General features: G+C 32.9%; 1 protein-coding gene across 4 annotated transcripts in view; it reads left to right on the top strand.

Moving 5' to 3' along the window:
- The window catches only part of TBC1D32 (TBC1 domain family member 32), a 208,683-nt gene that overhangs the window by 80,869 nt on the left and 113,032 nt on the right, over nt 1-14,782 (top strand). For all 4 annotated transcript variants that reach the window (XR_009054257.1, XM_057738443.1, XM_057738445.1 and 1 more), the window contains 3 exons: nt 2,469-2,556; nt 4,814-4,932; nt 10,542-10,658. Coding sequence is in view for 3 of the 4 variants with exons in the window: in XM_057738443.1 (XP_057594426.1) it covers nt 2,469-2,556; nt 4,814-4,932; nt 10,542-10,658 (324 nt within the window). In the remaining variant the exon portion in view is untranslated. The remainder of the gene's footprint in view (nt 1-2,468; nt 2,557-4,813; nt 4,933-10,541; nt 10,659-14,782) is intronic.

The raw sequence follows: 14,782 nt of genomic DNA, 5'->3' as shown, positions 1-14,782 counted from the left end.
AGAGATTATTAAACCTCAATTAAAAAGCCATATAGCATTGTAATATTTAACTTGATTTTTTTTCAGGAAAGCATTAAAGAGTTGACGTTGGTATCTATGAGTATTTTACAGGCTAAAACAACTGGATGAAATTGAAAAACTCAGTTAATCATCCAGATGTTTTATAAATATGACATCAAACATCTGGCTGTACTAAAACTCGGTAGAATTCCAGGAGAAAAATCTTTTGGGTCTAAATGTATGTGTCATGGGAGTTTAGGGGTCACATTTTAAAAGACATATATTTGTAGAGGGTTTTATTATTGCTACTGTTAAAGGGCTAAATTTATTATAAATTTTATTTGTCAGAGATTCATTGAGGTATATTTATCTTTTTGCTGTTACAGTAAATATTTCTAGACATCAGGGCTTCTTAGGATCATAGGTATGCTTTTAAAAGGATTTCTTTTATCTCTCAAAGCTATCATTTCTTGATGGTTCAGACTTCTTATTGTAGCTAGCAGAAGGGGCTAGGGCCTCTTGGGATCTTTTTTTTATAAGAGCACTAATCCCATTCATGAGTACTCTCTACCTTCACACCTAATAGCCTTCCAAAGGCTCCACTTCCTACCATCACCTCTGGGGCTTAGGATTTCAACATAGGAATTTTGGCAAGACACACATTCAGATTATAGCAAATATAGAAGTTTTTCAGGCTTTTAAAGTTTATTTACATAAATTGTGTTTTGGTCTGCTGGTGAGTTTGAATTTCTCCTTGTGTACCGGTTAACCATTTGGGTTTCCTTTTTTTTTTTTTTTTTTTCCATTTTTGAAAACATTCAAGCAACTCAAAGACATTTTTCTTTGTCATTCAGATTCTTGAGGCCATGCAGACATAGCTTTTTACTACTGTGATAATACACCTAGGACTAGATGTCATTTTTTTATATTCATAAATTTTAAAACAATCTGGTCTTCCTTTGTAATACACTGTTGTAATAGAAGACATTGTTCCCTGGACCTCAGTAACTTACAGCTATATAATTTAGTACAGTACTTTAATGTTGATTTATACCATTCAAGACATCTTTTTAAAATTTAGATTCTCAGTTATAAGAAAGCAACTAGACTTTCCTTGATTTTGCTGAAGAGAAAGTGGAGATCTGGGCTGGTTATAAATGATCTGATTGTGTTCTAGTTATTGATGGCTGTAATACTAGAACTCAGATTAGTCTTAACAGTGTCCATGAAATCTAAGTCTTGTTTAGTGAAGCCCCTCTAACTTCTCTAAAGGTTTTGTCTGCCTCTTCCTTTTTAGTATTTAGTGTTGATCTGGGAGACCCCTATGGCTAATATCTGAATCAGCAGGGTCATTGGGGTGACTGATGAGTAAGGTATTTTTTACATTATTGTGGAAGAAGGCAAGTGGGAAAAGGATTGACATTTATCTTGCTGTACTTCTGTGTTATCTCACTCCAGAACTAATGGATGATAAATTAAGGAAAATGGAAAATAAGAGTAATAAAAATGGAAAAGGAAGGCAAATTTATAGAGATGAGCAGCAAAAAAATTTAAGAAATAAACCTAATTCTTTCCCATGGTCTTTTACTCCTCCCCCACCTTTGTTTTTTGCCCTTAAAACAGAATGTATAGTTTATATTTTAAAAATTTGATAAAAACATATCCTTATCTTTTTAATGAAATGTTAAAAAATGCAAATCTAAATAGTTAGCTCTGTTTAGAAGTCAAACACTTAGCCTAGGATCAGACTGACCTATAAAGTCTGAGGAAGGAGAAATATTTTATAATGTCTTTGTTATTGCCTTATTCTGATTTCTGCTAAGAAATCCTTCTGAACTTTACTATGAATACATGTATGATATTCTTTGTGAAATAAATTATTTAAGGTTTTCTACAGTGCTGTTTAGAAACCTGTATGTTAAATGAGGATTGTGTGTGTGTGCATGTGTATAACTTCCTTATTTAGGAAAAAAAAGTCACATTGCCTCTATAATTGTCATTTTTAAGAAGATACCATTGTCCTTTTTAAAGTTGTATATCTGAAAGCCCAGTTAAAAAACTGGCAGTCAATACAGATTAATTAATGAGAATTTATTATTGAAGAACCAACCTAAAGAGTAAAATAGTAGGATAACAGAAATTAGAGTTTGAAGGAATCTCTCTTCATCTGGTCCAAAGTCCCCTATTTTATATATAAAGAGATTTAGAGACATAATGACTTGTTTAAGGTCATGAAGCAACTTAGTTTCAGGGCTGGTACCAGAACCTAGATCTAGAAATAAGATTATCAAAAATATTACATTAATATTAACTCACTGATTGTTATAGTTTGAGTTTTTTCTGCTCTTGTTATCTTTACTTGGAAGGTAACGTTTTAATAAAGAAATCAGTAACTCTACATGTAACATGTAAATAAAATATTAGCCTGCTCTGCTTTCCTGCTTCTCATTATTCCTTATTTGTGTTAGATCAGCAGGCATAAAAAGTTTGGCTATGGAGTTTTGGTTACACAAGTGGCATCAACAGCAGCAGGTGCAAAAGCACTACAAAGTTCAGGTAAGTTCTTTAGAATTATAATTTAAATAAAATGAGTGAGTGAATATAAAGTTTAACTGCCATGATCAAGTATCAGGTATTTCACTCTAAAGTTCTTTTTCCCAAGTTAGGCCTTAGGTAAAAGAATGTATTGGGACTTCTTTTTTATCTTTTCTCTTCCATGAAATCCCACTGGGAAGTTTTTTCTCTGCAAAATATATATACCTTCTTTTTTTCCCTCAGAAAATGATGCATAATTACCTAAACTGAGATATACTTGATGGCTTTAAGAAGCCTCACTCTTATAAATCAAAAATTTGTCATACTGTCTTGGTATAATTGCATCTGATAGGATTTAATGCTCAGTTTCAGTGAATTATATATGAATCAAGATTTACAGTCATAATAGTTATCACACATACATGCCATTTTCTTATTCCCTTTTCTCTTCCTTTCTTGAAAGATTCTCTCTCACCCACTGAATTTTCACCATTGTTTTTGGAGTTTGCAGTTGGCATGTATTGAATCTTGTCTACTGCAGATTCGATTTTTAAGACATTCAAACATTGGCGATTTAATATATTGTATATTAAGATTATCTGAACCCTGAACCAGAGACAAAATGTAATCTCTAATAGAGATGCTGTGATTATATTTAAGTCTTAGAAGTGAAGAATCATAACATCAGTGGTTACTATTGATTCTCTCCTCAGATGAAAACATTTTTCTATAGTGTAGCTTAAATATTTTTTGGCTGAACTAAATTTCAACTACTTATATTATGAAACACATTTCTTGGCAGAAGCTGTCCTAAGCTGAGCCACTTACTCTTTTACTTAGAATAAAATCCAATATACTTATAGTACTCAGGGGCGCATTAATGGAACCATTTGAAGACTGGATTCAATCCCAGATTTCCCTGTTGGTTTAGTCATTAAGCTTCTGAACCTCATAGTATCCAACCTTTCTTAAGAGGATTAAATACAGGTTTTCACAAGACAAAGGAAGGAGGATTAACACTGCTTGAGTTCCTATGATGTCTTTGGTACTGTATTAGGAACTCTGTGTATATCAGAGAATGTATATCCCATTTATACTTTATGGAAACCCTCAAACGCAGCACTTTTTCAGTTTTCAAATTGGGAACTGATGCTCTTCGAAGTCAAAAGATTCTAGGACATATAACTAATAAGCTGGCAGATTTGTAATTTGAACCCTGATATTTTCGATTTCAGAGCCTATATATTTTCTGTTATAGCAGAGTACCATTTCTGCTCTAATGTGTTATTACGAACTTACTGATTTTATGATTAGGTGTTCTGTTTTACACTTTCCTGTATTCTTTGATTCCTCATAAAAGACTTTGATAATCAGGCTTAATAATCACTTTCATTTAGATTTATAGTATCTGACTCAGGAGAATTTAAAGACTGTATAGAGTCAAAAGTTGTATGAAATGGAGAATTGTTCTAAGCATATGGAAATACAAAAAAAATAGTTACATTAGAGAAAGGGAACACACTTACACTCTTCGGTTGCCTACTATGCCTCCTGGATATCTCCTTCCTTATACACATACAGCCCAGCTTTCAGGCTGCATTTCATTATTGGCTCATTTGCAGAGTAACATGGAAACCTTATTTACTTATTTTTTTTTTCAGGAAAACATGCTCAGAGAGGTTATTGACTAAAGGATAAAAACTGGGACTCAAAATTCAGTCCTTTAGGGAAATAGTCTCTGAGAGTTTAGTCGTTAACTAGTTATATGATAATGAGGCATCATAAATGTATATTAACAATAGCAGATATAATTTCTACCAAGGCTAGAAGTTCTTTCTTTTTTGTTTGTTTTTTGTTTGTTTGTTTTTTGTTATTGGGTCTTTGTTGCTGCCTGTGGGCTTTCTTTAGTTGTGGTGAACAGGGGCTACTCTTCATTGTGGTGCCCGAGTTTCCATTGTGGTGGTTTCTCTTGTTGCAGAGCACGGGCTCTAGGTGTGTGGGTTTCAGTAGTTGCAGCACATGGGCTCAGTAGTTGTGGCTCACGGGCTTAGTTGCTCCGTGGCATGTGGGATCTTCCCAGACAAGGGATTGAACCCGTGTCCCCTGCATTGGCAGGTGGATTCTTAACCATTGCGCCACCAGAGAAGTCCAGAAGTTATTTCTTGTACAGGGTACAAGTATGTCTTTTGTCATTGTGGACCAGTCTTTTCAGAAGGATAACTGTCTTCCTCCATAATCCAAAAGAGGTAATGTAAATATGATGTAAAATTCTTCTTAGGATTTATTAATGCACTTCTAACTGAATTATGGGCCAGTCTGGAATGTGGAAGAGATGACGTTAGAGTAACCCATCCCAGATCTACTCCAGTAGACTCTATTGACCGAAGCTGTCAAAAGGTAAGAAATGATTTAACTAATAATGTATAGATTTTAAGTATCTCTCTCAAATTACTTTATCCGGACCGTAATCCATATTGTTACAATCAGCAGCCTTTCCTAAATTTTTTTCCCTCCTTTCTTTGATTTCTAAATTTTTATTTTTAAAATAAACTTAGTAAAAGACAGAAATACCAGTGTTCCCTGGGAATTGTTGTGGAAAGGCATTTTTCTTTTAGGATATTCTTACTCTAATTTTTCTCAATTAATAAACATAATACATACCAGACATATTAAAAAAGCAAAACAACAAATGCTGACTTGAAGTAGAAAAAGAACAAACAAACCCAAATTTAATAGAAGGAAAGAAATAATAAAAATCAAAGCAGAAATAGAGTCTAAAAAACAAATACAAAAGATCAGTGAAACTAAGAGCTGTTTTTTTTGAAAAGATAAAATTAACAAACCTTTAGCCAGACTTCTTAAGAAAAGAAAGGCTCCAAATAAAATGGAAATGAAAAAGAAATTACAACCAATACCACAGAAATCATATTACTGTGAACAATTTTATGCCAATAAAGCAGACAACCTAGAAGAAATTGTACATTTCTAGGAATTTATCCATCTCCTAAGACTGAATCAGGAAGAAATGCAAAATATAAACAGATGACCAATAATGAAAGTGAATCAGTAAGTTTTAGAAAACTCCCAACAAACAAAAGTACAGGATCAGATGGCTTCACAGGTAAATTATACCAAACATTTAAAGAGCTAATGCTTCTCCTTCTCAGACTATTCCAAGTTTGAGAGAAAGGAATGCTTCAGAATTCAATCTATGTGGCCAGCATCACCCTGATTCCAAAACAAAAGACTATGAAAAAAAATACAGGCCAATATCACTGAACTTAGTTGCAAAAATCCTCAATAAAATACTAGCAAATCAAATTCAACCATATGTGAAAAGGATCATATACCATGATCAAGTGGATTTATCCCAGGGATACAAGGGTGGTTCAGTATCTGCAAATCAGTTGTGATATACCACATTAACAATTGGAGAATAAAAATCATATGATCATCTCAATAGATGCAGAAAAATCTTTTAACAAAATTCAACATTCATTTATGAAACTCTCAACATTCATTGATGTGTGAATGGATAAAGAAGGTGTGGTATAGGTATAGAATGAAATATTACCCAGCCATGGAATAGAATGAAAGAAATCTTGCCATTTACGACAACATGGATGGACTGAGAAGGTGTTATGCTAAGTGAAATGTCAGAAGGAGAAAGACAAATACCATATAATTTCACTTATATGTGGAATCTAAAAAATGAAGCAAATGAACAAATGTAACAGTCATAGATTCAGAATAGGCAGGTGGTTGCCAGAGGGAAATGGGGTGGGGGAATGAGTGAAATAGGTGATGGAAATTAAGAGATACAGACATTTAGTACAAAGTAAATGAGTCAATGTGATGAAATGTATAGAGTGGTGAATATAGTCAATAATAATGTAATATCTTTATGGTGGTAAAAGTGGTCAAAACGTACAAACTTTCAGTTATAAATAAGTAGTAAGGATGTATTGTAAAACATAAATTAATGTAATTACCACCGCTTTATGTTATATGAAAATTGTTGAGAGTGAATCCTAAGAATTCTCATCACAAGGAAAAAAATTTTTTTCTATTTAATGTTGTATCTATATGAGATGTTAGATGTTCACTAAACTTATGGAAATTATTTCCTGATGTATGTAAGTCAAATCATTCTGCTGTACACCATAAACCTATGCAGTGTTATATATCAATTATATCAATAAAACTGGAAGTAAAAAACAAAGCTAAAGCCAAAACCAACCAACCAAAACAAAGGAAGCCTTTTACACTTGGACTTGAATCTAATAGAAAATTGTCATGATTATTTGAAGAAGGGGATGGGCAGAAGATGCTGTAGTGTATAGTAATATGGAAAAAAAAATTCATAGGCACTCTATGGTCTATTATAATTTAATGGATTTTATATATTTAACATGTTCACCAGTTTTCATTGAAATTAAATGATGCTTCCTGACTTTGACTTTATGGTAGCTTAATTTTCATTCAAAGGATGTCATAAAAGTTTTAGAAAATCAGAATTTCTGCTTTCTGTAATAGTAGACTAGTTTCCTCCAGGAGAAAACACTTAAACTCAGGAAAAAATAAGCCAACTGGTTAACAGCACTGGAATATCTGAAAATAGGCAAAGAATGGAGAGAAGTCAATATGTGGATGAAGAGAATGTTACTGCTAGAGATTCTGGATTTAACATATTTTCACCTGAGGGCAAGAACCAGTTGGTGCTCCACAGACAGAAATCCATACTGTAACAAGCTTGAAAAACCACAGAACAAAGGTTAGGGCTACATGACAACTGGAATATGGAAGGAGGGCCTGGAAAGAGAGGCATATATCAGGCCCTCCAAACTGTGTGTATACTCTGTCCAAATATGTGACTGTCCCTCCAACCATATACTTGAACTTAACAGATCTCACCCACCACAGGGGTCAGAATTTAGAGTTTGAGTTCAGTCATGTTAACTACTAAAATAAAATCAGCACTCCTTGGAGGGAATATAACAAAATCTGCATCCCTATAATATATCCTTACAACACATGGAATATAACCCAAAATTACTAGACATGTGAAGAATAAAAAAATGTTTCTGGGAAGAGGCAACTGATAGAGGTTGACTGAAATGTAGAAGTTGGAATTAGTTGCTAAGAATTTTAGAGCAGTTATCATAAATAGCATGTAAAGGAAAATATGCTTGTAATGAATGAGCAAATTAAAAATCTTAGTAAAGAAACAGAAACTATTGTAAGAACCAGACTAACATTCTAGAACTACAGTTATCTGAGATAATTTTCTAGGTGAGCTTGACATAAGGTTTAAAGAAACAAAAGAAAAAATGTCGTCTCAATTCAGTGAACTTGGGATAAATTGACAGAAATTAGAGTCCAAAAAGCAGAGAAAAAGATTAGGAAAAAGTTGTCTTTTCTGAGACCTTATCAAAAGGATTAAGGTATGTGTGATTGGAATACCAGAAATATGAGAGAATGGGGCAGAAAGTTTTTTGAATAAATAATAGCTGAAAATTTCCAACTTTACTGGAAGGTATAAATTTGTAGATCAAAAAACTTAGTAAATCCAAGGAAGAGTATGCAAAGATGGAAAGTAAAAATATGAAGAAACCACGGAAAGGCTCATTGTAGACACATAAGCTGCTGAAAACTAAAGCTAAAGAGGAAATCTTGAAAGAAGCCATAGAAAATCACACATTACATACAGGGGAACGGCAGAAAACTTTGCTAACATCTCATGAGAAATAGCGCATGCCAGAAGTCAACGAAACAACTTTAATGTGCTGGGAAGGGAGAGCAAAAGTCCACCTAGATTTCTATATCCAGCAAAAGTACTCTTCAATAATGAAAACGAAATAAATTTAAAATAAAAGCTGAGAAAATATTTTACAGCAGACCTGCATTTCAGATAAAACTAAAGGAATGTTTTTAGGTTGAAGGAAAATACCTGATACGTATTTGAGTTTTTAGGATTAAAAGAAGAAATTTCAAATAGTTGTTTACTCATTCACCTGTTGTTTTTCTCAGTTTCTTGTAAGTACATGTGACTCTTTAAAGGAAAACTGATATATAGTTGGATTTATTTTCTGCTTAAAGGTAACATATGACAGCTATATCATATAGGACAAGCAAATTATAAAATGTTATACAAATCTATATGGGTACATAAAGTGATACAGTGCTAATTCTTAATCCCTAAGAAATATTTCTAACTCAAATTTAGGGTTACAGGGATTTTATTTAACTTCTTTGACTTTGAATTAGAAATGTCAGTATAAACTAATAATTAACTTTTCTCCTTAAAAAAATTGTATAATCCCCTAAGCAATGTGCTGAAAGATCTAGAAATAACTCACTTTGGCAAACAGTCTTAGTGCCCAGCTTGCAGTTCTAGATATTATTCTTCCCTGGGGATTCTGTTTTCTTTTGGGGTTTAATTATATTGTGGTTTAAATTTTAGGAAACAATGATGTAACTTCAGTATATAATAAGGTACATTTAAAAGTTTCAGTCCAGTTCCTCTCTCCTTCTCTCTATACAATATGATAGACAATAGCCCCACGTAGCTATGTAAATTTAAAACTAAAGTTAAAAATTCAGTCTCAGTTACACTAATCATATCTTAAATGCTCATCAGTAGTCACATGTAGCTAGTGACTGTTCATATTGTACAGTTCAGAACATAGCATTTCTGTCACCACAGAACATTTTGTTGAACAGCCAGGACTGTGGGGCAAGGGTGATACTGTTAAATAGTGTCTGAAGATTATCTGTTTTGTAATGAGTAATCTTAGCCTGGAAATAAGAAAGTACAATTAGTTCTATCAGTTTTTTGATTATATGTCTTTGGCCAAGTCATTTCACGTCTCTGGTCCTCAAATTTTCTCATCTATTAAATGAGAGATTGAATTAACTATTCTTTTAATTATCTCTGTTCTGATTTTAGGGAAAGTTCTTAATGTATTTGATCCTCAAAATTTCTGAGTCCAGTGAACATTTTAAAATGACAAGCAGAAAATTAATTGTTACAAATAAGTGCAGTTAATACAATACAAACTAAATATACAAGTACTGGCAGAATATAGGCCTTCCAGAGGTGGATAAACTTAATTGGAAAGCTTATGAAGTAGGATAATGAGTCAGTGGGAGGGCAAGAGGGAGCTGGTTAGTAGTATAAGAGAAGCTTGTGTATGTGGCAGTCACTTGAAGGAGACCACAGGCAGATTTGATTGACTGCAGTGGTGACTTCAAGCTGAAGAAACTTAATGGGAATTGAGGCTTTTGAGACTGTGAAGAGAAGAAGGGTGTCAATTAGTAAAGTACTTTGAAAGTCATGCTAATGAGTTTAGATCTGATGTTTAGTAATGGGCAACCACTAAATGATTTCGCACAGGGGATCCAAAGAATGAACCGTGCCGGAGAAAAATATTCAGATTCTTGTCAATAAGACAAGAGCAGGAGCTTAAAAATTTCATGGAGAGATTAACTTGGTAAGATTGCACCAGAAAATGAGCTGGTTTTGATAGGAACAGCCATGGCTTTTTCTAATAACTATAATTAGCTTATTTGGATTTCCAGTGAATGTAATTAAAGGATAAAGATAGCCTTGTGACCTAAGTGCTATAATGTATAGAATTTATTATTATCTTGCTCCAGAGCCCCAAAGTATTTTTCTTATATTTTCTTACACATCAGATACAACAATGGGAAGAATGAAAAAGATGGCTCCTTTCATTTTTTTGTTAGAACCAAACTTTCAAGAGTTATGTGATATTTTAAAGTATTTTCCAACTCTCATTTATGTTTTGTTACAGTTATTATGCCTTGTTAGCACATAGATTATTGTTGATGTTAACAATTTTGTGCTTATCATAGATGCATATATTTCAGTTGTATGGATTGATTAGGCTTATTTTAAAAACTGCCCTTCGCATTGCCCTCTGTGGATGTGGTTGAAAAAAAAAAATACACCATTTGAATGATTGTTTTTTTTCTCCCTCTAGTCTTTTCTAGCACTGGTGAACCTTTTATCTTATCCTGCTGTTTATGAGCTGGTAGGCAATCAAAGTCTTCCTAATAAAGCAGAATATTCTCTTCGTGAAGTCCCAACAAGTATTATCGTAAGTCATTTTCTTTTAATCTTTCACTTTTATAGTGTTACTTTTTAAGATTTGTAGTAAAAATGCAATTTAACAGAAAAAAAGGTATACTAAATCACATTTAAAGACTGATTTATTTACCTATTATAGAATGTTAGATTCGGAATTATCTATAAATGGAGTCTTTGATCTAGACTGTCTAACAGTGGTGGCACCTATTGAAATAACAAAGTTGAGGCTTCCCAACTAGGAAGGAGATTTGGCATATATAGAAGTATGTGTATGAATTATTTTTAGTCACACCAGTACTGCCCCTTCATTGGCTAAGATAATTAGGAATAAATTGTATCCAAGGAGTCCAGTACATTTTCTGCTTATATTTAAAATCAACTATGTATTACTGCCCCATAAGGGCAGTATATACATATTTATTTAATTTGAGACTTATTTTATATTCATACTCCCAAGATGGGTAACTTGTTTTAATCATTCAAAGGTATTTAGTTCCTCATCTTTGGGTAAGTTTATGAATTGAACACACATAAATATGTGTATATATGCATTAGTAAAAGAATTATTTAGTTCTGAAATTCTGTTAATCATTACTTTTATTTTCTGGTCACTTTGTCCTGTGTGTTGTCTTTTTTAATATGGTTTTGACATTTTGAATTCTTCTAATTCTTGTTGACCCTAAACATTTTATTTTTTTAAATTTTCCCTCCTTTGGGAAACTTTTGATAATTTATATGAAGATATAAAGATAGGTATTTTTATCATTAAGCTATTATATTCTTGAAGTGTTCCAATTTTATCTTATCCTTACTTCTATCTTGGCACTCCTTAAGTAGTTTTATAATTAGCCATTTATGTTCTTGTCTTCCCTACTACACTATGAGTGCCTGAGAGAAAATAGGATATCTTAGTCGTATTTACATGTAGAACATAGTAGATACCCAGTGAATGGTGTTTGAAAATATTTCTAATGTTATTGCCTTTATTGAAATCTATTATGGAACACACGTACAAATGAGTTGTTATTTAATCTAAAGCAATGGCTTGGATGTTTGTTTTCAAGTTTTTGTGTATGTTCTACAGTGCGTAGTCAAAAATATCTTTCCACTTATGTAGGGATTGGTCTTTTATTTAGTCTTAAAACACTTAACTGCAAATATTCAATAGTTTTGTTAGTCCATATTTCTCAATGACACTACATTTTAAGTAGAAGAATTACTGCTTCCTATCATCATTTAAACATGTATACACTCTCCTTATTAAAAAAAAAAACTCCCTTGATCTATGTCATCTTTTAGCTCTCACAGTATAGTTTTCTTTTTTGTTTGCTTGCCAAAAAGCGTCTTGAAAAAATTGCCTATACTTGAAGTCTCAGCTTCTTTCTCTTGTATCAACTCTAGAAGCCACTTAATCTGGTGCCTTGCTTAACCAACTACTGAAACTTTTCTGTCAAAAGTCACTAATAAATATGTAATTCCCTAATCCGATGAAACCTCCCCCTTCATTTAACCTAATTTACCACCTTGTGGCGTTTAGTGCAGTTGATCCATTCCTCCTCATTGTCACTCTCTTCTGACTATGGCACTACTTCTGGTTCTCATACAGCTCCTTTGGTCTCCTCTGTGGACTTGCCTTTCTCTGTCTTATGTCCTTTAGGTTCATCTCATCCAGTTCCGTGGCTTCACTGGTACACTGACAACTCTCTGACCTATACTACTTGCTTGACTGCGAGGTCTATACCCAGATTTCTACCAGCTAATTGATATCAGGAAAACTCATAGGATTCTTAGTCTTATCATGTCTGCAACTGAATATAATGTTTTTTCTATCTTAAGTCAATTCCATTTCTTATTTTTCTGTCTCAGCATATGGCACCATTATTCACAAAGTTGAATGAGCTAGAAACCTAGAAGTCATTGTTGACTCCTGTTTATGGTAATTTTTCACTTTTTATAGATTTTTCTCTCTTTAATGACTTCATCTTGTTTACTTTTTCTATTTCTATTAAGACCACCTTAGTTTAGACCCTCAATTCTTGTCTAGATTGCTCCGGTGAGATCATAACTGCCTTTTCTTCCAGTCTCAACTCAGGATTTATCCTCAAGATGATCCTTTAAAAAGTGAAAACCAGATGCCATCATTCTGTTGTTTAAAATATTTGCTGATTTCCCTTTGTCTCCATACATAGTCCATGTTCTTTCATAGTATCTGATATATCTAATGCAGTCTATATAGAAGTTTCCCTTGTTGTCTCAAAGATGTCTTTCTTATAATTGGTCAAGTCATGATCCAAACAAGGTCCACATGTTGCATTCAGTCATTATGTACTTTCAAGTCTTATTCTTCCCTTTTGTTTCCATGCAATTAAGTTATTGGAGAAACTAGGTTATTTGTCATGAGTTGTACTGATTGTTTGGTTCAGAGGTGTGAAATGGTGCTTCTAGTTCTGTCATTCTTTTTTGTATTTAACTGGAATTATTTAATAAAGGGAATCCTGAAATACAGTTCTTTTAGGAATGGCAGAATAAATGCTTGGTTCTGTTTTTTAATTTGCAGAGTAATTAATTGGTGTTCTAGTAATCTCCCAAAGGGAGGTTTTATAATTGTTATTATCATTATGAACTTTAGATTTTGCATATATGTTTCAATTCAATGCAGTCATTATTGCTTTTGATGGTCAAGATATTATTTCTTTGGCTACTGAGTCCTTTTGCTGTTCGATGTTTTTCTTTCTTGATTTCTTTTATAGGATATTTCAGGCTCATTGTATACGTTTTCTGGTTCAGGCCTGGAATCTTCAAAGAGTACTTGTTCCTTTTAGTAGGAAATGGTGTACAGAAACTATAACCTGAGTGCTAAGAATGTTCACTATTCAGGTTTGTCATTATTTCTAATTCCCTTCACTGTCCTTTCAGTGAGTGGACAGCCAAGGGGAAGAAGTAGTTTTTTTGTTTTTGCTTTTTGTAGGAGAGAAAAATTAGTCATGAGCCAATATTGGTACTTCTTCTTACTTGTTTATATACTTATTTCTTTTTCACAGAGAAAAGTTTGGTTTCTAATGACATGAAAAAAATTACTTATTTGCTTTATTTTACAATGTACATGTAAATTGTTTCAAAATAATGTTAGTGAATGTACATGGACATTTCTTTTAGTTTTGTCCTTAGAATATATGCTACTGGGGATTTACAGTCAAAATAACTGTTTAAAGTCACTTGAAGTAAGTAAATGTGTACTCTGCCTAGCTCTGCCACTATCTTGATAGATAGGTTTGTTTCAGAATGTTTTAAATTTAGAGAAGTTGTTTTATTTTTGTTTTAATTTTTTCTTTTAAATTACAGAAAAATATTGAGTCCAATATATAATAAGATTTATTCACAGAATGTGCTTACATGTTATTCCCCACTTTGCTCTCTCCCCTTGCAGATTTTGATCTTCAATATAATAGCTACTAGCCACATGTAGCTATTAAAACTTAAATTAATTACAATAAAATAGAAATCAATTTCCTTTAAGTACTACCCACATTTCAAGTTTTCAAGTGCCCAGAAGTTGTATGTGATTAATAACTACAACATTGGACAACACAGAGAACATTTCCATCATTGCAGAAAATTCTATCCTATAGTACTGCTCTGTAGCTGACAATCGTTAGTTGTTGGTTTATCTTTCCCTTTAAAAAAGAATATATATATATATATATATTTTCTTTCTCTCCCCACCCGAGATTTCCTAAGCAAAAGATGGTGTGCTACAAACACCATCCTGCTCTTTGCGTTTTTCTTTTAATCCTCTGTCTTTGTAATTACTCCTTAGTGGTATGTAGAGCTCTTATTCATGCTTTTTTACAGTTACATAGTGCCCTATTGTGTGAATGTACTAGAGTTTATTCATCTGGTTGTCCATTGGTGGTCCCTTGGTTTCTTTAAGTCTTTTGCTATTATCAGTTATGCCGAAATTAATAGCTTTGGCATGTCTTGTGTTTACCAGTATGTCTGTAATTTTTTTTCTATTGCTGCATAACAAATTGCTACCATCTTAGCAAATTAAAACACTCACTTATTATAGGTCACAAGTCAAGTACTGTGTGCCTGGCTTTTCTGCTCAGAGTATTAACAAGGCTGAAATCAAAA

Source organism: Hippopotamus amphibius, chromosome 6, assembly GCF_030028045.1.
Source record: "Hippopotamus amphibius kiboko isolate mHipAmp2 chromosome 6, mHipAmp2.hap2, whole genome shotgun sequence".
NCBI lineage: Eukaryota > Metazoa > Chordata > Mammalia > Artiodactyla > Hippopotamidae > Hippopotamus > Hippopotamus amphibius.
Note: the sequence above shows the minus strand (reverse complement) of the source record. Positions and strands in the feature narration are given on the sequence as shown.